We start from the raw sequence: 24,979 nt of genomic DNA on the forward strand, positions 1-24,979 counted from the left end.
CGCCAAAAACTTGGTGCACGAAATTGTGATCTCCAGGCTCGAACAAATCCTGGTAATGGCTCCAAAGCTTGGTGCTCTGATCTTAATTCATAATTGTCACAACTTCGATACAACTAACCAGCAAGTGCACTGGGTCGTCCAAGTAATACCTTACGTGAGTAAGGGTCGAATCCCACGGAGATTGTTGGTATGAAGCAAGCTATGGTCACCTTGTAAATCTCAGTCAGGCAGATATAAAGTGATAATGGTGTTTTCGAATATTAATTAATAAAAGAGGGATAGAGATACTTATGTAGATTCATTGGCAGGAATTTCAGATAAGCGAATGGAGATGCTTTTCGTTCCTCTGAACCTCTGCTTTCCTGCTATCTTCATCCAATCAGTCTCACTCCTTTCCATGGCTGGCTTTATGTGATACATCACCACTGTCAATGGCTACTTTCGGTCATCTCACGGGAAAATGATCCAATGCCCTGTCACGGCACGGCTAATCGTCTGGAGGCATCACCCTTGTCAATGGCTTCATCTTATCCTCTCAGTGAATAATATGCTCACGCACCCTGTCACGGCACGGCTATTCATCTGTCGGTTCTCGATCATGCTGGAATAGGATTTACTATCCTTTTGCGTCTGTCACTAACGCCCTGCAATCGCGAGTTAGGAGCTCGTCACAGTCATTCAATCATTGAATCCTACTCGGAATACCACAGACAAGGTTTAGACCTTCCGGATTCTCTTGAATGCCGCCATCATTCTAGCTTACGCCACGAAGATTCTGGTTAGGAGATCTAAGAGATATTCATTCTAGCTTAATTCATGTAGAACGGAAGTGTTTGTCAGGCACGCGTTCATAAGGGAGAAGGATGACGAGCGTCACACATAATCATCACCTTCATCACGTTCTTGGGTGCGAATAGATATCTTAGAAGAGAAATAAGAAGAATTGAATAGAAAACAGTAGTACTTGCATTAATCTTTGAGGAACAGCAGAGCTCCACACCTTAATCTATGGAGTGCAGAAACTCTACCGTTGAAAATACATAAGTGAGAGGTCCAGGCATGGCCGAGATGGCCAGCCCCCTAAACGAGATCACAGGATCAAAATACAATCCAGGATGTCAAATACAATAGTAAGAGGTCCTATTTATAATAAACTAGTTACTAGGGTTTACATGAGTAAGTAATTGATGAATAAATCCACTTCCGGGGCCCACTTGGTGTGTGTTTGGGCTGAGCCTGAGTGTTGCACGTGCAGAGGCCATTTGTGGAGTTGAACGCCAGTTTCTGTGCCAGTTTGGGCGTTCAACTCTGGTTTTGGATCCTTTTCTGGCGCTGGACGCCAGATTCAGCCAGTTTACGTCGTCAATTCTTGGCCAAAGTATAAACTATTATATATTGATGGAAAGCCCTGGATGTCTACTTTCCAACGCAATTGGAAGCGCGCCATTTTGAGTTTTGTAGCTCCAGAAAATCCACTTTGAGTGCAGGGAGGTCAGAATCCAACAGCATCAGCAGTCCTTCTTCAACCTCTGAATCAGATTTTTGCTCAAGTCCCTCAATTTCAGCCAGAAAATACCTGAAATCACAGAAAAACACACAAACTCATAGTAAAGTCCAGAAATGTGAATTTAACATAAAAACTAATGAAAACATCCCTAAAAGTAACTAGATCCTACTAAAAACATACTAAAAACAATGTCAAAAAGCGTATAAATTATCCGCTCATCAGCATCTAACCTATAAATTCTCATCACACCACACGGTACTTAAATAAAACTTAAACCATACCTTTAATGACGGCAGTTCACACCCAACACTTGAATTTTCCACTCCAAGACTCACTCCAAAAAGTTCCACAAGCAAATCTAAGTCCTCAAAGTGTGCCAAATTCACCCAACAACACTAACATAACCAATTTCACATATACATTAATCTAGGATTCATGAGATTTGATAAATCAAAAGAATTTGGGGATTTCTTACCTTAACCTATGAAAATGATTGATGAAAATCATCAATAGCTCATAATAAAGTACCCCTAAATAACCAAAATCACAAGATTTTCTCAAAACCCAAACCAAAACACAAATTCAGAAAGAAAAAATAAAACTGGGTCAAGGACAATGAGATACTCACCAAAATAGTTTGATAGAATCGAAGAAGGTGAGGAGAGCAATGCGTGGCTGCAAACGGCTCGTCAATTGGAGAACCGGAGATGAAGTTATGGTGGATTTAGTGTTTATGGAACTTAGGTTTTTCTCTTCTTCTTCCCTCTCTTCAATTTCAGCATAAACACAATGAATGAGAGTTGTGTTGTGCTGAATGGTTATTAGTTATGGCTTATATATGCTGTGTTTGGACCCAACTTGGGACTGATTCACATATATGGCCCGTTTGGCCCAATTTTGTACCAAAACTTTTAATATTAGTGTTTTAGTGCGTTTTAATTATTTTTACCATCCCAATTACAAATTTTAACTTTTTAATCTCACTCATAATTAATTTTCTCAACTACAGTACTAGACAGATCTCAGCCAGTACCGCTAATCAAATTTTCAGTGCGCATTTTTATGCAGAAAACTGTTTTTCGACTCAGAAAAATCCACTAAGTCCAAATATCATATTTAAATTGTCAAATTTCGATTGCTATATTTTTTAACCATTTTCGTTCATATTTAATTAATTACTTAATTAATTACGGTTTGATCGAGTTTTACATCCTACCCACCTTATTTAAAATTTTGTCTTCAAAATTTGGTCCACAAAAAGAAAACAAAACTTGGGCTAAATCATCATTGAAAGTTTCCTCAAATTCAACCAAACTCGCACCATTCATCTTACCATTTAACGTCAATTTAAATACTTAATCACCTTCCTCATTCTCTTGCACAACTCATAAACTTAACTGAATTTCAAGTCTACGCCGTACTACCTTGTCTTACTCTTAACTTCCTCTAGATCTTTCTTAATAGCTAATCAAACATCACGTTCATCTTTCCATTTATAAAACCTTTCATAACTCCCAATCAAAATCATAACTTAAAATCTCCAAAACTCTTTAAATCCTTACTAAAGTTGACGGAACGGAACCTCTCCTAAGTCGAATTTCACCACTCTCAATATATTCACGACACAAACTTGGCATTTCAACTTCAACACAACTCAACATTTCAATCCAACATCTCGGATTCATCATTCAAAACCAATTATTTCTAATTTTCAACCTAAAACCAAAATCAACGTGATCTAATATCGTAATAATTGTCCCTCAAACACAACATCTTGCACTCACTTCTTATCCAAATCCAATTATACACCTACACTCATTTCCACAACTATTTCAGAATCAATATGATCTCACAGCCACATTCAAACTCAATTATCCGGAACTAATCATTTGCATTAATCTGCTAACCTTTCAAATATTCAAAACCTAAAGTATTTCTAATCACCTTTTATAGCTCCTATTTGCAACTATCCTGTGTTAATACTTCCACAAGCTTCCAATGCGTTACTTTGATCATTAGCCACCAAGAATCCAATCATGCATTCACGTCATATTTCCTAATCGGATCACAAAAATCTAGGCTCACTTCTAAGCTTTCTCAAACCAATCCCAATTAATGCTTAAGTTCATCCTAAAACTTCAATCACAATTTAGGACACTAGCTCATTTTTAGGTTTAAATCACAAGCTGGTTAAAATCCTTAATCAAAATAATTACATTATTTAAGACCTCAACACAAATCAGGGTACCTACTTAGGTTATTCCTCTTTGGCTACATTAAGTTCAACCATGTCAAATCCTCATTCTTTTCAACAACCAATTTCACATATCCCACATCTCATAAAGTTCTCACTCTCAACCAAACACTATCTTGCACCAACTTCTATCAATACACAATTTACAATATATGCACATGCAAGTCGAAATTAACTCTATTACTACTCATCATTACAATGAATTATTACTCTATGGCTTATCTAGGACAGTCTCACCATGACCTTCTAGTGTTAAAGTCCACTTTTTAAACATCGTCAACATTCAAACATCATTTCCAAATCACATCCTCATCATTCAAAGCTTATAACATCAGTTTTATAACAATAGTCATTATCCCATTTCTACACAACTATACAAATTCACAAACTTTCATTTCAAGTTCAAATTCAAGGTATACTAATGCTATCTACAAGCCTTCTCTCTTTTCATTAATCAATTCTCAATCAATTCAAACCTAAAAATCATACTCTCTACTTTTTTCTATTTCTACCTTGCCTCAACACCCAACCATTTACCAAATACCCAATGTTATCCTAAGTCACCATATAATTTGCTACCAAATCTAAATTCAATTGCAAATTTTAGCGTCTTCAATCGTAAATTAGCAACTTATCAATTGTACAATGCGGTTAACACATTACCACCAATCTCTTATTTACCTCTGACCAAAGTGTCAGACCCAACAGCATTCTCCATCGTTATAATATACACGTGTCCTTGCTGTTGGGCCCTACTAGCACTCCGATTAGCCTTCTCAAGATATTTTCAATACATATGACCAGCTCCTCCACAACTGCAGCATAGTCCCAATCCAGCTTTATATAGAGTTCCCGGGTGATAGCTCCCACACCTCCTGCAAGTCAATTCATTCGGAGGTTGACGCCCATATCACCTTCCTTAATGATTGTTATTATTTTTCCTTCGGAAATTATTCTGGGCTTGCTGAGGTTGTTGATTGTAACCTTCTCTCTTGAATAATTAGTCAATAAATTAATTATTAGTCAAAAAAACTAGCAAATTAAATTTTATTGATCTATTGTGGTAAAAATATTAAAAATACGAATTTCGGCATAAATTTTAAAGAATTTAGCCCAAAATCGGGACAACGGGCCAAATCAGTTGAACTGGGTCCACATTGGGCCCAAGGCCCAATCCAAACACCACTTTAATGAAGTGGCTTCAGCCACCTTTTCCTCTCATTATGAAACTCATGCTGGAAACTTGGAAGGGGAGAAGAAGAGGAACTCTAAATCCTAACATTGTCTGTATTGTATGTCTATGCAACAGAGAGATCCCTAAGAGTAACGAGGGTTGTTCCACCGGAGTTTTGGAGGGTTGGAGGAGAGTGATATTGAGGTGTTAAATTATATTTGGACTAAAAGAGAGTGAGATTGAGGTGTTAAGTTATATTTGGACTAGAACCTAAGTACCTTAGGTAGTTTACCTTGTTTCTGGTTTAATTTATAACTAAGCTTTAAATATGAGTATCAGAGTTCTAGAATCGCCTCTGGCTTTTCCGGGACCTTATATCTTATGTACGTTGGCACCTTTACCATACTGAAAACCTCCGATTCTCATTTTATACATATGTTGTCATTTTTCAGATGCAGGTCGAGAGGCACCTCGCTAGGCGTATGGAGTTTCTAAGCAAGCGAAGTTTAGCTTTGGGATGTTATATTTTGGACTGTTGGTTATGTATTTATGTTTATAGACTCTCCTATGTATATATAACTTGTGTTTGATCTTCCTAGAGGCTATTTTGGAAAAACAGGAGTTTGGTTTTCTATATTTTGGGATATTTGGGATATGTACATATATATATACTCCGGCTAGTCTTGGCTTCGCAGGTCGAGTCTGGAGTTTGATATTCTGTATTCTTGGTACTTTACTCTTTGTATTTATGGTTTATCCTTTCTGTTTATCCGGTTTTAAGTTTTCGATTGTGTTGCGCCTTTCTTTTTACAGTTTTGCTTTAACCTTACTTCAAGGCTCCTAGTTACGAATTCTTCAACTATATCTATGTGTGTGTATATGTATATATATATTATTTTTAGAGGTCGTAATACCTCACCACCTCTGTTTTACGACTTAAGCGTAAGACTCTGTGTGATAGGGTATTACAAGACTCATGAATCTCATTTAATATTTTTTGCTGAACTAACAGCTGTGATATTAATTAATGGGTTGCTCTACTATACAGATTCAACTTAGTACAGATATACAGAAATTTCTTTTGGGAGAACTACTTTGTGATACATGGACTTTTTGTTCCCTTTGAGGGAGCAACTTGGCAGATCACATTTGGCTTGAGGGTTTAGCTGAAGTAGGTGAGCCATTAGTGAGTTTTGGGTCACCATTGATGGGCCTTTTGTTGTAATTGGGTTCCCTTGGGCCTTTTGTATTATAAAAGAATAAATATAATAAAATAATATAAAATTATTTGTTTGAGATTTTAATGGACCTATATGGATGGGTGAAGGAAATAATGAGAGTATTGATGTGTGGTTGTATTGAGGACGATAACCAAAAGACAGCAACTTCCTGCGCACTGAATCCTCATTCTCCTCAAAGTCTCAAACTAAGCTCATTTTTTTTGTCATGGGTTAGGGTTGGAAAGGACCAACCCGACCCAAAAACATACACATATACCATCCATTAATTCAAACACTACCGGTACACCCACTTTCCCCTCTTATAATTCAACCGAACTTAATCCTTATGAAGAATGCCCCTGACACTATACTGATTATACTCAACTGCCGGAGGGTCTTGTACTGCTGGAGGGTCTTGTTCTTTGTTGCTATGGAGTCGGTTGATTGAGGTGTTGTGGTTGGAGTGGATACACGCATTACAATTGGGTGGAGGATGCCGCAAGAATGTTGTTGCTGCTCCGCCGCCTCTTTACTACCGGTTGCTGCGCCTTGGCCCTGGTGTAGCAGTCGCAGATCCTTGCCCATTGTCGACAACATCTTCACTGCTTGCCTTTGTTGGTTCTCTCTCCAATCGGATCTGCTTCCGACTACGTTTGTCGAGGAGAATACGCCGCTATTTCTCTGAACTGTTGTCCCTTTTCGCTGAAGCATCTCCCACCATTTTGCTCGCCGTCCATGACCGCCAATGTCTTGTTCCTTGAGCTCGTTGCCCCATCGTCTTTTCTTCGTCTCCTCAGCCACACTTTTGTTGTCGTCGCGATCAATTGCTTCTACCGTCGTCTAGTCGTCGCTGTGCTCGAAGTCTCGAACCCGTTTATGCATTCACCAATGGCAGCTCCTTTCTTGATCTCTGAGTCCGTCGTCTGGATGTACCTCTGCTGAGTAGCGCGTTTGCCGCCGTCTGGCGCCTCGTTGCCATCCTCCATCGCTCTGAACCACCTTGGGTCATAACAACAATTATTAAGTACACATCAATTTGAGATAATAAATTAAAAAATAGGATCTATAAAAATTGTTGTGTATATACATATGCTCCCATAAATGAGAACTCCAACTCCCCATGTTCTTTTTCAGATTGCCAAAACCACACATAAAATACAAGCATTGAAAGATCCATTCACCGGCTCAACAAAAGTGTCTAGTAGGCATCCATTAACGAGCCAAATACAATCCCATTAACCTGTCATGTCATTCTCAGCTTGGCTTGCCCTTTGGTCAACATCCAGCCATTACATACCCCTGCAGCAACCTCTGTAAGCTACTTCCCTCATTACCAGCATAAATCCACGTGCTTGTATGACATTTGTTTTAGAAAAATATTTATAAAAAAACATCTGTATACTATAATTGTCCTTAATTAGTTGTTTGAAAATTACAATATATGACCGATTGCAGCTTGCAGGTAATACTTTAGAACTTTCCGCTATCATCACATTTCATATGCGACTCAAAATTAATTCATTCAAATAGCAGATTACATTGAATGAAAGTAATTCAATTTAAATTACTGAGAGACAAAAACACATGCATTAAGAATATGAATACAATGAAATGAAAAAAAAATTGAAAATACCAGCAAAAAAATAGCATAAAAAATACAAGAATAAAGAAGAAGATGCTACATGTCCACATTAGCAGTCAAATGCCCAAGTTTTAAAATCTTAAATGTTGCTATTACAATTTAGTTGTCCAATAATATTGTTACTTAAGCATTTCTTTGAAGTGAAAAAAAATTACACAATTCACTAAAATAATAGCATTGGGTGTTAATATAATTTTATTAATACTCTCTCCTTTTTCCAAACAATTCTTAGTATTTTTTATTACTTCATTTCAATTTTCTTTTGGAAAAACGGAAGTATTTTATGAATCAAATAATTTAAGAATTTTTTTTCTAATAAACAAGATAGAAGCGCAGAACGAAATTTATAAAAACCCTGTCATTGTGCATTTCAATTTTAGATTTTGGTTAGAAAAAATTAGGGTTATAAACTAAGAAACAAAATTCAATATACGAAGGTTGCCACATCTTCATTTTGATGTACGGTTTGCTACCTCAACTGATTCTATTAAAGAGAAGACTCTTTTTCACGCTTAGACATTTTTGTACGTAGCATTTTAAAATATTTTGAGAGTGTTTTTTTATTATAAAAATTAAAATTATTTTTGTCATCGTTTTAAAAAAAGTCTTTGATAGTTTACTCAAAAATAAATTTGTAAAAAAAAATCAAAGTAATTATTTAATCTGTTCTAAAATTTTTAAAATTAAATATTTTAATTTTTAATTTTTAAAATGCATAAAAAAATAGTTCCAATGTTTATCTTAATTAGACAAATTAGTCCTTAGTATTAAGTACAAAACAATTTTCAAAGAATTTAAAAAATCTCAAAACATTCACCGACAAATTTTAAAAATTGACGGATTTAAAAATAGAGTTTTTGGGAATAAACACCCACACTTTATAGGATATTGTCTTTACTATAAAAATAATATTTAACTTAAAAATTAGAATACTGCTAACTTACATTTATGTCAAACTTACGTTTTGTTGTGTTTGCCGTAAGCACAATGTGAATACATGGAGTACAGTTTATCATTTATAGTAATTATTGTCATAATTGTTCATTATATTAGCATTTGTGATATTATTCACTGATTTAGAATATTAAAACGTCAATATTAGTGATTGTGATAATTGTTCATTAGATAAGCATTTGTGATTATTGTTCACACATTTCAAATATTAAAACTTGTCAAAATAGGTAGTTGTGACAATTGTATACTATGTTAGCTTGATGATTATCCACTAATTTAGAGTTGAAATCAAATTAACAATGCTAAGAGTTGTGATTATTGTTTAATGATTTACTATATTAAAAATTAGCAACACAAATTGAAGGATTAATGCTCAATCAAATGTTAAAAGTTGGAACTTCTAACCAAACAATAGAGGAAATTCATGTTTCTAAGTCATCCCCCTAACTATATGCATGACTTTTATATTTTGGATATTTTGTTCATCGAGATGACTATTTTAAAATTCTTTTAAAGATTGTTTAAGATTTTTTACAATATTTGTAGATTATTTATATTTCACATGAAGATTGATCTGTTCAGTTTGCACACATGGATATTTAATGGCTACATATGTGAGTTAACATTTTATGTTAGTAGGGGTAACAATACTATTCAAATTTGTGGGTATTCAACCCTATCCTATGTGTTTGGGGTGGATTTTTAGTTGGACGGGATCTTAAGCGAGGTCGAGTTTAGGTAATACCAACCCCTATTCGTCCTGGTATGTAAAATAATTAGTAAAATGATTAATAATATTGTCTCGTATTTAAGTTTTTACTTTAATTTATATTATGTATGTGGTGATGGTTATATAAATTTTGAAATTTAATTTTATTTGTTGGATTTTAATTATAGGGGTAGATAGGAGCGTGGCGGGTACCCTCGGGAGCGAAATGTAATATCCTACCATGTAGAGCTTTATGCTTAGGTCGTAAAACAGATGTGATGAGGTATTACGACCGCTAATTAATATATATATATATATAGTTGAAGAATTCGTAACTAGGAGTCTTGAAGTAAGGTTAAAGCAAAACCGTAAAAAGAAAAGCGCAACACACTCAAAAATGTAAAACCGGATAAACAGAAAGGATAAACCATAAATACAAGGAGTAGAGTACCAAGAATACATAATATCAAGCTCCAAACTCGACCTGCGAAACTAAGGCTGGCCGGAGTATATCATATACATATATACATATCCCAAATATCCCAAAATACAGAAAACCAAACTCCTGTTTCTCCAAAATAGTCTCTAGGATGATCAAACACAAGTTATATATATACATAGGAGAGTCTATAAACATAAATACATAACCAATAGTCGAAAATATAAAATCCCAAAGCTAAACTTCACTTGCTCAGAAACTCCAGATGCCTAACGAGGTGCCTCTCGACCTGCATCTAAAAAATAACAATATATGTATGGAGTGAGAATCGGAGGTTCTCAGTATGGTAAAGGTGCCAACGTACATAAGATATAAGGTCCTGAGAAAGCCAGAAGCGATCCTAGAACTCTGACACTCAGATTTAAAGCTTAAAGTTATAAATTAAACTAAAAACAAGGTAAACTACCTAAGGTACTTAGATTCTAGTCCAAATATAACTTAACACCTCAATCTCATTCTCTTCTAGTCCAAATATAACTTAACACCTCAATCTCACTCTCCTCTAACCCTCCAAAACTCCAGTGGAACAACCCTCGTCACTCCTCCACCAAATGAGGGATCTCTCAGTTGCATAAACATACAATATAGACAAGAAAAACACATATAGAATGCAGTTACAGCAGGTAGAACATGTAGCAATTAGACATAGTTAATCAAATAGGCACTTCCAAGTAATGTAAACTCAAACAAAACAAACAAATGTATATGATATATGCCTGCCCTATGGCTGATGAGTCTCATCTGTCGGTTATAAAGCCAAACCCGACATGTCCGGTAGCTAACCCTGGACAGAATGCCAAATATGGAGTAGGTGGGACAACGCCGCAACCCTTGCGTCTTACCCGCGTACCCAGAGCAAGGGACAACCTCACCACTGCCTCTTACCCAGGCAGTATTACAGTTCTCAACCTGGAGCAAGCGGCGACAGAACTCAACCCTTGCATCTTACTCAAAACCTCGAACTCTTACTCGGAGCAAGTGGATAACACCACTGCATCTTATCCGGAGTCTTAACTTATACCCGGAGCAAGTGGACAACGCCATCGCCTCTTATCCGGTCACATATATTTCATTATTATTCAATTCATTCAGATAGCATACTTTAAAATCATTCCTCATAATCATTTGGTCAAATTCAAACATCATCACTCCTTCATTATCAGCATCATATTTATTAGCCACTCTATATTTAACATCACCGACCATTTATTCATTCGGTTATCACTTCGTAAAATTCCTTCCGAATGTCTCCTTCATTTATTTAGCAGACTCACCCTCATTCTAAGGTTTAAAGGCTCACTAATATACCTTAAACAAGTGTAAGGGAGGTTTGAAAAGTTAAAAAATTGATTTAGTATGCAAAAATTCCACTTTTAGCAAAAACAGGGGCCTCGCGTACGCGAGAGGGCAAAACAGAAGGAACTTCTCGCGTAGCGTGTACCGCCCGCGTACACGAGCATTCGATTTAACAAGTCCGCGTCTGCGAGACTATATTCACGTACGCAAGATCCAAGCAGTGAGTGAACCTCGCGTTGCGTGTGCATGCTCGCGTACGTGACTCCTTCTTTTTCTAAAAAAGCTGCTAAGTTGCAGAATTTCCAAAATTTGACACCAAACTTCAAACATGCATAACTCTTTCGTTTTAAATAATTTTTCATTCGTTCTTCAAATGACATAAACTTCATGGACCCAATTTTCATTTGAAATAAGTTTGACAAAATTTGGGGGTTTGAAAGCCGAATTATGACCTGTCGAAGTTGGTCAAAAATCAAGTTTTACCAAAAAAAATTCCAAAACCTCTTTTTCTTTCCAAATTTTCAATTTCAATACAAAGTTTTATAATCAAAACAATACCGAAACTCCCCCAAACATACACATATTCCTCCCAACCACCTCACCTCACATCAATACCCAATTTTTCTTTCCTCAATCATTCGACAATTCCATATACATACATTCAACAATTTTACTCACCCAATCAAACAATCAACTATATTTCATACACATCAATCTATTATCATTACAACCATCGTCGAACCACACATTTTCATAATAATCTCAACATTACTACCAAAATTACTAAACACTAACAAGTTCTCACAATTCAACTTATCATATGGTCATTAGCTTAAGTTTTCACGTTACATTATACGTTATCTACGAGAAACCAAAATCATACATTGGCCGATTCCTCCCTAATGCCAAAGCACCTCAAATTTCTCCGTCTATCAAGTGTTCAAAGCCCCGAATCCTCACCGAACGAAAATTCAACCTCCACGATTTGTTTTTTAGTCACTGATATCAGCAAATTTATCTCCAAAACATATATCTCACTCTAATTCCACATAAATACCACAAAATCAAAATAGGGTTTGCTAATTTAACAATTTCACGAGGGTTAGAGGTTTTTCACCTTACCAACAAAAAGTTGGGACAAGACCCGGCAAGTCCACAAAGCTAGTTCGATCCTAAACACTAAGATTCAACAAAATCTCAACACAATTGCTCAAGATTTTCGAAAATGAAGGGGTGAGCAGTTGGAAGAGAAACTAAGACTTATCTTACAAATTGTTTGGTGATTTTTGTAGAGCTCGACACGGTGATCGTGCTGCCGCAAACAGTGCTTCGGATTTTCAACTTATTTGGCTCGTTGGTCCGATTTTGAGTCAAATTCTTTAAAATTAGTCACAAAATTTGTATTTTTAATATTTTTACCACAATAAATTAATAAAATTTAATTTCTAATTCTTTTTATTCATAATTAATTTATTGACTAATTATTCACTAATTACGTGGGATTTACACGAAATACGGTTCAACTTTTTACTACATGTGAATAGAAATGGAACGAATTCTATGAGAATTATTGTAGAGCCAGGCGAGGTCGGGTAGGATAAAAACCTACCCCTACCTACTTCATTGCCACTCCTACATGTTGGCTGTCACTATTAGTGACTAACAATTCAAATTAGATTAGGACTATATTTATCTAACAATAGTATGACTATTTTGTATATTTTGCAATGAGTAAATAACCATTTCTAACCACTAACGATTCAATTTCACAACCTCTCTTCCTCTTCCTCTTTTTTTTCCACCACTGTACTCACCTTCAACTTGGCAAAGCCCAGCTTTATCGTCCTTCATCAACTCACCCACAACCATCCCAGCTTCATTGCCTCCATCTTCTACTTTGGCAATTTCATCATTATTTGGTTCGCCACCAAACGCTACCCCCATCGACTCCAAAGCCTCCCTCCGCTTCCTATCATCTATGCCTCCATCTCCTCAATGGCTCTGATGTCACCGTTTGAGGGTCTAGTATGACCAATCGCGATGCCTCCTCTACAACGCTCGAAGACAGTAGCAATTCGCTAATTTCAACCGGAAGCCACATCCCTCTACGACAGTCGTTCGACCACCCCACTGATATACTTGTCTTTTCTCAAAATCTCAATTTCGGTAAGATTTGAATATTTGGCTCTTACTCTTTTATCCATTAGAATAATAGGAATTTAATTCTATATTAAAATGATAGCATACTAGAATAAAATTAAGATTTTAAATTTTGGTGTGAATGTTGTGTGTAACTTTGTTTTGGTATTGTAATAATGCAACTTATAAGAGGACATTGTAGTTATTGGATCAATTTTATGTGGCACACTGATAACAAAAGAAATGGACTTAATAGAGTTTACTAATAATGGTGTTAAAAATGGGTGTTACGATAGCGGTAAAAAAAGAAGAAGAAAGATGGTGAGATTGAGTGAAAATGATGAAGAAATGTTAGAAAGTATAATTTAAAAACTTTAAATAATTTTTGAGATTTTGATTAATTTTGTCAATTAAAATCTATTATTCATAGATATAACATTAATTTTATTTTTTCATGAATTAGTTTTTTTTATTTGAAGTTTGATATTAAAAATCGAGGGATTGATTTGGATAATTTGTCAAAAAAAAATTAGAGTAAAAGACAAATAGGTCCCTGACCTTTTTAAACGCGGACGTTTTTGTCCCTCAAGATTGAAAAATACAATTAAATCCCTCACCTTTTAAAATGGCTGACAATTATACCCCTTCGTCGAATTGGGGCTCAAAACGGCAACGGAGGATGCTGACGTGGAGGGGTAGAGTATGACGTGTCTGTTTTACCTGATGATGTGGAACCCATGGCCGCTGATGGTGCGATCGTCCATGACGAGTGAGGGGGGTTCTTCATGCACAAGACCTGGAGGGGGATCTTCATGCGCTGTTGCAGGAGGATGTGATCGAGATGGGATTACGCCAAAGTGCTTCTGTGGCGTATATGCCATTCTTTACAAGTCAAGAACAGCAACTAATCCCAATAGAATATTTCTCGGGTGTCCATTCTTCAAGGTAAGTGACTATTTTGTCAATAGTTGGATGAGACTGTAATGTGTCTAATTGGGTGATTCTCTGAAAATTTGCTCCATATTAAAGAAGGGTACTGCCGATACTTTGTCTGCCTTGATGAACACTTGAAAAAAATTAGGGCCATGGAGGTGCAAGCATTGGGTGCTGTGGATGATGTTGGGGGAGTAGATGTTGAAGATCAACTGCTCCAAAGTCAGGAATTGGAAAAAAAAAATGGAAGAGTTGGAGAGGAAACTGTTATGTATTGAGAAGAAAAAAAACATGAGTTTGTGGCATATTACTTTGATTAGTGTAGTTGTTGTTATTGTTGCTGTATGTTTCTTAAAGTGCTGAAGATGATTTGATGTACATGGTGATGTTGTAATGAAAATTGTCATTGCTGGCTATTTAATAGGAAGTCTATGTTGGACTAAATCCACTTTTCTATGAAGTTTGAACAAGTAAAAAATACTACAAATCACCTATTATATAAGGTAGTAATTCTGCATAGATTATAACTAAAATAGAAACAACAATGTATATGGCTTAATCCCAAATATAACAGCATAAGTTTGCCACAAAATAACAAAACATCTGGTTAGCATGTAAACAAGTTTGCCAAACTATGATAAGTAGACAGTATTGTTCAATTCATACTAATGACTAGGACCAAAAATAGAAATTCATTTAGTTGTGTTCAGTTCTTCTGATTGTTGGATCCAAGAGTTGGGATGAACTTGAAAATTCCTGTGGTCCCACTGTCAGCTACTTTCAAGGTCTCCTTTGATGGTGTCTCACTGGTGCTGGTGCTTTGAGTATGGGGTGTATCTGGGGGTGGATTTGGTGGTGAATTTGAAGGTGGATTTGCACTTGTTCGGGACCTGAAAATTATTTGCTTGTGTATAAATTTAGAGGCAGCAGGTGAGATTTTGGGTTGCCCAATTCTTGGCAGTTGGGATGAAGCCCTGAATGGAGTTTGGACTGGAGCAAATGGTATTGTTGCTGCAGCTACTTGAGTAGTGAGTGGTGCAGCAACTGATGCAGACCCTGATGCTGCTACCTAAATTTTTGTGTTGGTTAGTAGTCCAGCAGCATTCTGGCTGATAACATTATTCTGCAAAAGTAACCGAGATATTCAATTGTTTAAATTCAGGGACAAGAATAAAGTGATTGGCATTATGAGTGTATACTGGAGACTTTTCGTGCACAGCACTAGTCTCAGCAAAATTTTCACCCTATGTCTAGTTTTGATCCTATGCAACATAGATCCAGCAAGGTAACCCAATAGACAAATTAGTCCTTAAGAAAGAGATATAATGACATCATAACCACTGACAAAATTTAAAATTCACAAATTTATCCTAATGCATAACAGGGATACTTACCTCTGGTTGATGGGCTGATTGTGAAAGGGGAAGCAGCACCAAGGCTTGTGTGTTTTCAACAGTCTTAGCTTTTTTCCTTTTTGGTTTCCAGGTTGGGTTGCTTGGTGCTCCCTTACAGGTCTTATAGTTATGGCCTTTCTCATTGCACTTGTTACACGTAACTTGAAAGCTTCTCTTAAACTTGTCCCCCTGAATATGAGCCTCAACAAGGTCCTTGTTGCAATTGTGTACCTTTGGCCTCCTAATAGGTCGCTTGATGGGTGGTGGAGCAGGCCTGAGCTGGTCAGTGGCAGTCTAAAATTTCTCACTAGGAATTGGTTTTATGCAATGTGCATATGTCTTATGAATGGATTCCATACACAACCAGAGATGCACATAATCATCTGGCTGGTCATGCCCCTTTCTGATTGTAGCAACAGTGTGAATGCATGGCATGCCTGAATCCAAAATAATTCAAATATTACCTAGCATTATATAAGAACAGATATAAAGAAAATCTTTCAAAATAAACCATGTACCGGTCAATTGCCAAACATTGCATGAACATGTATGTTTGATCAAATCCACATCCACTTTGGTCTTTTTTCTGCTGACTTCAAATTTTTTTCTTTCGTTATCTCCCACCCACTCAGCAATTCACCTGTTGCTGGGTTTTATCCACCTCTGTAACTTTTTTCCTAGACTAGTGCAAGCTTTCCAATATGGTGCTCTAACAGCCTAATATGTTTGGTCATTCTCCTCATTAGGTAGCACCTGATTTTTTTACACATAGTCAAAATTGGCTTCATTCTGTACTTAACCACTTTTGCATTAAATACTTCGCACATGTTATTAGTTAGGTTATCCACCTTGGGTCCATGGCTAAAAAAAGCCTTAATCCAAGTGGCTGGTTCAAATTTCATCAGATACTCCCATGCTGCCTTATTCACCCCCTTCAACTTCTCCATGGTCTTTTTGAACTCTGGTTTCGTTGTGCACCTAGCACACTCCCATACTATGTCTCTAATGTGCATATCTTTGAACCTATTTATGAAATTCTTCCACATGTGCATGACACAGTTCCGATGATGTGCTCTCGACATTACCTCCTTTAGAGTTGGTAGCAGACCCTGCAAACACATAACGTTGCAAACACATAATATTGCAAAGACATAAATGCAGTAATTAATATGCTACACTATTATGCTAACATAATTTATCGAAAAAATAAACAGATTAAAAGTCTAACCTTTTGTTGGTCGGACATAAAGTTCCAACCAAATTGACTGGCATCACCCAGATCTTTCTAGAGCAGTGTGAGAAATCATTTCCATGATTCCTTCGTCTCTGATCTTACAACTCCATATGTTACTACGTAAAATCGGTTATTCGCATCCTGTGCCACTGTTGACAGTAGTTGGCCTCCGTGGTATGTCTTCAGAAAAGCTCCATCTAGATGGATGAAAGGCCTACATCAGTCTTAAAGCCTTGCTTACAACTCTCAAAGCAGATATATATTTTGTCAAAGACAGGGAGGGATTGAGGGATAGGCCTCACATCAACTCTTGCAGTCGAGCCGGGGTTACTCTTAATGATCTCCATCATCAGACACAGTTTCAGACACAACTGGGGGAGGTTTATATAGTTCGTCCTCCCCACTATCATCCCCATCATCTTCTGTGGATGATGATGACTGAAGCTCCCTCATGATACTATTAACATCAATGTGATCATTAAATTCTTCTGCCCCCGTTTCTGCATCAGCATCTTCTTCTACTATTTGTGGCTCATCCACGGGGTGGTCGAAGTAAATGTAAAATTCATAGATACTTGAATTCCTCATCTTGTTCTCTCGCATCTCATTTATTCCTGCATCCCCTCTCAGAATGTGTAGTCCAGACTCAATGTCACTGCTTGTTGGATCATACCAATAAACTACCATGTATGATGCATAGCCCAGACCTTTGAATAATGTCACTAAATCCCTAAAATTCACGAAATCCAAGTCCATCTTCGGAAATTTTTCAACTTTTTCACCAATATACTCAAGATTTCCACCGGATACTCTACCAAAATAGCCTCCGTGATGAAAAACAGGTATCACATATATATCATCCATCTGTATTATCCACAACAACATAAATCAGACATTAAACCCTAGATCAAGTACCTCAAAATTAGTAATCAGTAAACTTCACATAACTTTTTTATCATTCTTCTACTAGAAATAAAACATGCAATCACCCCTAAGCCCAATCCCATGCATTATATTGTCACAAACATTTGAACAACAACATACGTATACATGCGACTATTATCCTTACCTCTGTAAAAGATGGCTGCTTCTTACCAAGCGAAGCTTGCTATTCCCTTTGCCAGCCACCATGTCTACTAAGCACACCACCACCACCACCATCCATGTCATCAGGTAAAACGGACACGTCATTCTCTACCCCTTTACGTCAGTATCTTCCGTTGTCGTTTTGAGTTCCGACTGAACGGATGGGTATAATTGTCAGCCATTTTAAAAGACGAGAAATTTAATTGTATTTTTCAATCCTGAGAGACAAAAATATTCGTATTCAAAAAGGTCAGCAACCTATTTATCTTTTTACTAAAAAAAAATTTTAGACACTAGTTTGTAGACAATTTATGTATTTAGGTATAGGTATCACTCAGAAAGTCGAAAACATTAATAATCCTTTCCTTCTCATCCTTCGTTTCGTCAAGCTTTCCGTTCGTCCGGATGGTCACCGCCGCTTTCTCTCTCCGTTTGTGAAAGGCGAGTTCGAGGCTGACTTTGACTGGGTTCTTCACACCTCTTTTTGTTCTCTCTTTCTTGGTCTCTATCCGCTCTATCTTGTTTGTTATCTCTCAGTCCGTTCGATCTCCTTGCCTCGTGGTTCGCCCTCCTTGCCGCGTCGTTTGCACGTCAGGTAGCAATATGTTTGTTGATTGTTGATTGCTGATTATTGATTATGATTCTGAATTTGCCTCTAAATTCGTTGGATAGAATTCGCGTGCTGCTTAATTTGTCTCTAGATTTGTTAGAGACTGAGAGTTAGATATACATCAGCAATAATATTTTTATTTTTTAATTTTTAAATGTTACTGTAACAGGTGAATTGTAAAACTCCGTTTCTTTTCAGCTTCAGCCATGGGAGACTACAGCAATGATCCTCTCATGCGCAACCAAAACGCCGCCGTTCAGGCCCGCACCAAAGCCCAGAACCGCGCCAACGTCCTTCAGCTCAAGCTGGTAAACTCTTCCATCAATATTTACCTTGCCCTATTTTTCTATGTTGAAGACCTTTTTAGAGATAATGAAATTCGTTTTCCCAATGCCCTCGCTTTCTACACGTGACTGAGTCTGGATATGATTTCTTGGTTACGGAATTTTTTTTGTACCATTTTTAAGTTTTAATTATTTCTTTATTACGCAGATTGGACAGAGCCACCCAACTGGTCTCACAGCGAATCTATTGAAGCTTTTTGAGCCTAGGCCTCCTTTAGAGTATAAGCCTCCTCCGGAGAAAAGAAAATGTCCACCATTAACTGGTGCTTAATCTTTCTTTGGTGGCATGTTTTTTATATTTGTGCGTTAGTTGTTTATTCTACTTTATTTTACTTTTTTTTTCCTCAAGGGATGGCGCAATTTGTGAGTAAGTTCGCAGAGCCTGACGATCCGGAATATGCTCCACCTAAACCAGTAGTCGAGACTCCTGTAATGTTCTGTTCTATTTAACTAATGAATTCTGATCAATATTATTGTGTTGTACATAATTTCATGTTCTTGGGTGGTTGTTGCACCTGGTATGTTGATGGACGGTTTTATGCAATGAGTTTTTGTTGAATTTTCTTTTATTACTGGTGTATCTGAAGGTGTATTCTGTTTTATGTTAGTTTGCCTTACCAAGAAGTGTTGTTTAATGTTTGAGACAATATCTTGCTATTATTTTGTAGCTAATCTGTATCTTGAGTCTTGTTTGATCAATTAATCCACTGTCAGGTCATGATTGCCAAGTTCTGTAATATTTGGGTTTGCTTTGCATTTTGCCAGACTTTGAAATATGTTTGTTAGATATATAGTCATTCATATGTCTTTACCTAACAACTGAAGCTTTTGGACAAGAGTTTCATGAATCATAACATGGTATCAGAGCTTTTATTTTCAAAGGTCTAGAGTTGGATCATTGATACCCCTAAAGGTAGAATTTTAGCAAAAGACTAAATGAACCTATGCTAATTCACGCTTTAAGCCCAAAAGTGGCTTTAGCGTGAGTGGGCATGTTAGATATATATCTATTTATGTGTCTCGACCTAACAACTTAAGCTTTTGCGATAAAAGATTTCATGAGTTGTGCCGATGATATTTAGACCTTCCTCTGCTTTGTCCTCTTTCAGTTGTAGCACTTGGTTTCTTGTATGATGATCTGAAACAGCATTTGCTTGCATCATAAATGTTGTTAGTAAATTAGCAAAGCTTGAATACTGCTAGAGCTTAATCGTAAAAACCAATATATATATGAACAACTGACTGATCCTTATTATAATGTTTAGTGATTTGGCATGTTATAATGGATACCTATTGAATATCCATTGTTTTTGTTTGTAGACATTGAATGCCCAATTTGGAGATCCAAGTCATAGAATACTTTAAATGTCATTATTTATATTTTCCAGAGCATAACGTGTGATTGGTACTTGATTCATTTTGATGACTCAGTCACAAAGAAGAGCAAGGATACACAAGCTAAGATTAGAGAAGGGAGCAGCAAAGGCTGCTGAGGAGCTAGAGAAATGTGATGATTCATATACTAATACTATCTTGACTATGTTAATATTGCTGATTTGTATTCTTTGAACACCGTTCTTATATCTGCTTCTCTGCAGATGATCCACACAGCGATCCAAATGTATCGGGAGATCCATACAAAACTTTGTTCGTGGCCAGACTTGTAAGTTATATTTTCCAATGTAGTGTCCTTATGGAAATTTTACGTAGCGATAGCTTGCCATATCTCACTAGCTCTCTCTTCTAACAGAGTTACGAGACCACTGAGAGCAGAATCAAAAGGGAGTTTGAGTCATATGGTGCAATCAAACGGGTAGGTATTTTTCAGTATCCCCAAAGGGATTCGGTAAGAGTGGCATAGATTTTGGCTTCTCTATTTTCCTTATTTTTATTGTTTTATGTCTTCTATTTGGCAATTTTATATGTTATGAACCTTGAAAAATGTAATTTCAGATTCACAATTTCTATATGTGAGTATATATTATTAAATACAAAAATTCCTAATTAACTTTTAGTGAGTTATCTTTTCATAACTGTTTTCTCTTTCTTCTGAAGAGCTAATTCTTAAATTAAAGTTGTCTTGTGAGTTGTGACTATTTATCTTGTAATGAATTTAATCAGCTATACATAATTTTTAGCCCATTCTGTCCATGTCCAAATTTCAAGCCTTCAGTTGTGTAAATATGAATCTACCCGACTTAATTTGTAATCGCTGAGGTAGTTTGTATGGTAACAACATTTGGTGGCACCACCAAATTTTGGTTGATTCCCTGTATTTTTTATTTTGGTTGGTTTCTTTAGTTCTTTGAATATATGTGGATAGGATATCTTCTTAGTTCCTGAGGCTTGGGGGTATATAGAAATTACTTTAGCAGCAACTTAGTATCTTGCCACACATCCTTGGTAAGGGTTGATTATTGGTTTCTGCAAATGGTAAACTATTTTAAAACTCCAACCAACTTCATTTCAAGCTCTTCCTCCTGCTTTCCTGCATGGTGTTTTAGTCGAGCAGAGCAATGTTGCAAAATTGAGCCTTTTGCCTTGTTTTCAAGCATGAAAAGGAGACTGACAACTTCTGTTCTTTCCCTGCACTGGATAAAAATATGTCGGGAGTATTGTAATCTCTTCCTCTTTTGTTTAAGCTCTTAGCCTATTTTTGATGCTGCTAAAACTTTATTTTTGGCTTTAAAGGCAATGAAAACCAAAACAGCTGTTGAGAAGATGTCATGGTATTTTCTATATTACCCATAGTTGTTTTATTTTATTAATTTTAAAATAAAATCCCTGGTAAGGGGACACTAGTCAACTACTTGTTAATTGGCCCCCCAAACATCAGTTTATCTGCAACTATTCCTGGTGGTGATGCATCTCGCGATGGGAGCTGTGTGATTCAAAGGTGAGCACGGCTAATTAGGCAATGTGCCAGTCTGCCGTGCCATTTAGGATTAAAATATTAGTCTTCCATTTAGTTGTAATTTAATTAATTTGTAGGTGAGGGAGCATCTGTTTTACTATTTTCCTTAGATCTGAATACCATAATGTTCTCTTAAGTTTTTCCTCTTTCCAATTTCTTGCAATTTAGGTTCGATTGGTTACTGACACGGTGACAAATAAGCCCAAGGGTTATGCATTCATTGAATACCTTCACACAAGAGACATGAAAGGTTGATACTGGTTTTATGCTACGATCTGTCATTATTTTTTGTATTACATTTTATTCACACTTTGGTAACTATACAGCTGCTTATAAACAAGCTGATGGTAGAAAAATTGAGGGCAGAAGGGTGCTTGTGGATGTTGAACGTGGGAGGACTGTTCCCAATTGGCGACCTCGCCGTCTAGGTGGTGGGCTTGGCACTACTAGAATGGGGGGTGAAGAAGTTAATCAACATCACTCTGGGAGGTAAATGGTCTAATTGCTACCCTCTAATAAAACTTCATTCTTTCCTTATTTTTACACTTGTTTGGGCTTCTCTGAATGTCCTCATATAGAATAATAACAATTGAAACTGTTAAAGTTGATGAATATTTTCACATTATTTGATTGTGCTTATGGTGCTTCATGTTTTCTTAGGTATAAATTTAGTTGGTATTGTATTTGACAGAAAGTGTCTGCAGTTGCCACTATGAAAATGATCCTCTGGCCAACTTTGGAATTATGTGATTTTCTAGCATGGAATTTTTTGTCATTCTTCACATGGTTGTATATATGAATAGAGCTCAAGTAAAATGTCTATCTGCCACTATCCATCATGAGCCATTCCTTCTCAAGAAGTATAAGTCAACTCTTCTCCTGAAATAAAAGATTTAAGCGACTCAAGAAATTATCTTCAATTAATATTTTTTCTTGACTTTTGTATTCCCTAGTTGACTAGTAACACTATTTTATATCCCAGTTGAAGGGAAATCCTAATGTAACCTTATTTGTTCAGGGATCAGCTGCAGTCAGGACCTTCTCGTTCTGAGGAACCTAGAGTGCGTGAGGATCGGCACGGTGATCGGTAACAGTTACAGTAGTGTTTTGCTATGTTTCTGCTTCACTCCTATCTTGTTTTTGGCATTCAATAAATCACTGCTGATCCCACATTATCTTTTTGGTAAAAAGGGAAGGATGCTGTTGTTTCTAGGCATAGATTTTAAAAAATTCTTTCATCCAAAGTTTTTATAATCCATTTAAATTAACTGCTAGTCTGCTACTTGCTGATATTTAGGGACAGAGAAAAGTCACGGGAAAGAGGTAAGGACAGAGATAGGGATCGGGAACGGTCACGTGAACACTCTAGTGATAGGGGAAGGGATCGTGATTATAGAGATGATAGGCACCACAGAGACCGGGATAGGCATAGGGACAGGGATAGGGACAGGGACAGAGAGAGAGACCGTGGACGTGATCGAGATAGAGGACGTGACCGTGATCGTGGTCGGGATCGAGATCGCGACCGGGATCGTGAACATGATCGTCATCGTGACAGGGATAGGGATTATGAAGTCGGGGAAACCGATAGGGGACGCTCACATGACAGGGAAACTGATTATGATCATCATGAATTCAAACATGATAAAGACCGTCATGGTGAGAGAGATCGCGACTATGAACCTGAGGATGATCGTGGGTGGTACAATCAATCTGCACATGGACATAGGCATGCAGATCCTGACCATAATCCTGATTCCTATGACCACTATGAACGTCATCGAGGACGAGTGCAATATGATTATGGTGATGATCAAGGTAAAGATTACAATCAGTATCCTGATCATGATAGGATGGAAGATGACTGTCCCACTGAGAGGGCAACATCTGAACCCCATGAAAGGGAGAGAAATCGAGATATGGACCGTGAATACCGACGCTCAGAGAGGTCCCATTCTCGGGAGTACGATTACTAGGAATTTGAGCGTAATACATCTCAACTTCACTGGTGATATTCATTGCTTTTCAATTCAGTGTTCCTCTTAGCTAGTTATGGTTACTTGGTGTAGATCTGGTTCCACTGGTTAGCTTTGCAACTACTGATGGATTCAGGCATGGAATGATTAAAACACAACAGAACTGTTGTTGCTTTTTATCCATACGTGTTTTTGTTAATTTTCTTGTCTTAGATTGAAAGCTTTACAGCTGCTGCTTTGATTTTCAAGCGTCTTGTGGAAGTGGACGTTAAAATATTAGCACTTGTTGGTTTTGTTTTGGTCAGACATTTTTAGAATCCCTAGTTTTATTTCAGTTTTTGTGGTGGGAACGGTTGTTTGAATTGCTTATTGACACTCATCTGTAGACATGTTTGTTGCTGTATTTCAGTTAATTGCATCAGTTTGCTAATGTAATGAAGGAGCATAAGGTGTTGCTTATGCTTAAATTACATTGTCAGTGCTATTGGCACTTTGGCAGTCTATTTTGTCTAACTTGACTTTAATGCCTAAACTACACTTATACGAAGTGGCCATTATTACTTAATTTTGTTTAGTAGTATTTTTTCTCAACGATCTATTTAATACAGAAAAGAAAAAGGAAAAAAAGATGATAAAGTTCACAAACATAATAGCATTCATTGTATAACTATTAAAACACTAGTAATTTGTTGTTTCGGGAAACTCTTATTAGTTTTCTTTTTCTTCAGTTTTTATTAATTCAAAAAACTTCCTAATTTAACTTTTTTCTTTTCTGATAAACGACGAGGTAGAAGTGCGGATGAAAAAAAATTAACGAAAATATAAATTAAAACCATAAAAAAGAATTAAAATTGTTTAAGTTATATTTAAATAATCCTATAGTGGATATTTAAATCAGTCTTTAACCAAGATTGAAATAAAAAATAATTATATTAATGTTTTATATATTCATTCGTAATATTATATGGCGAAGTCATTTGAGTAATTAAGTTAGTCTAATAACTTAAAGATTAACAACAAAAAATTTTAGTTGAAGAAAAAATAAAGAGAGAAGTATAAGAAAAAGAAAGTTAGGTTGGATTTTATTACAAAAA

At 36.5% G+C, this 24,979-nt stretch overlaps 1 protein-coding gene across 2 annotated transcripts; it reads left to right on the plus strand.

Annotated features, from left to right (window-relative positions):
- Nucleotides 1-18,354: 18,354 nt before the first annotated feature.
- Nucleotides 18,355-24,355, plus strand: LOC112720455 (U1 small nuclear ribonucleoprotein 70 kDa). 2 transcript variants are annotated; one of them, XM_025771395.3, is made up of 11 exons: nt 18,355-18,636; nt 18,821-18,959; nt 19,144-19,258; nt 19,345-19,424; nt 20,427-20,502; nt 20,594-20,658; nt 20,746-20,808; nt 22,078-22,159; nt 22,236-22,398; nt 22,928-22,996; nt 23,207-24,355. In XM_025771395.3, the coding sequence occupies exons 2-11, from the start codon at nt 18,858-18,860 to the stop codon at nt 23,883-23,885; spliced, it is 1,494 nt and encodes a 497-aa protein (XP_025627180.1). In that variant the 5' UTR covers nt 18,355-18,636; nt 18,821-18,857; the 3' UTR covers nt 23,886-24,355. The 2 variants fall into 2 exon arrangements, with proteins under 2 accessions (XP_025627180.1, XP_025627181.1); XM_025771396.3 differs by having other exon boundaries at nt 18,371-18,636; nt 18,850-18,959.
- Nucleotides 24,356-24,979: the final 624 nt, after the last annotated feature.

This window comes from Arachis hypogaea, chromosome 11, assembly GCF_003086295.3.
Source record: "Arachis hypogaea cultivar Tifrunner chromosome 11, arahy.Tifrunner.gnm2.J5K5, whole genome shotgun sequence".
Taxonomy (NCBI): domain Eukaryota; kingdom Viridiplantae; phylum Streptophyta; class Magnoliopsida; order Fabales; family Fabaceae; genus Arachis; species Arachis hypogaea.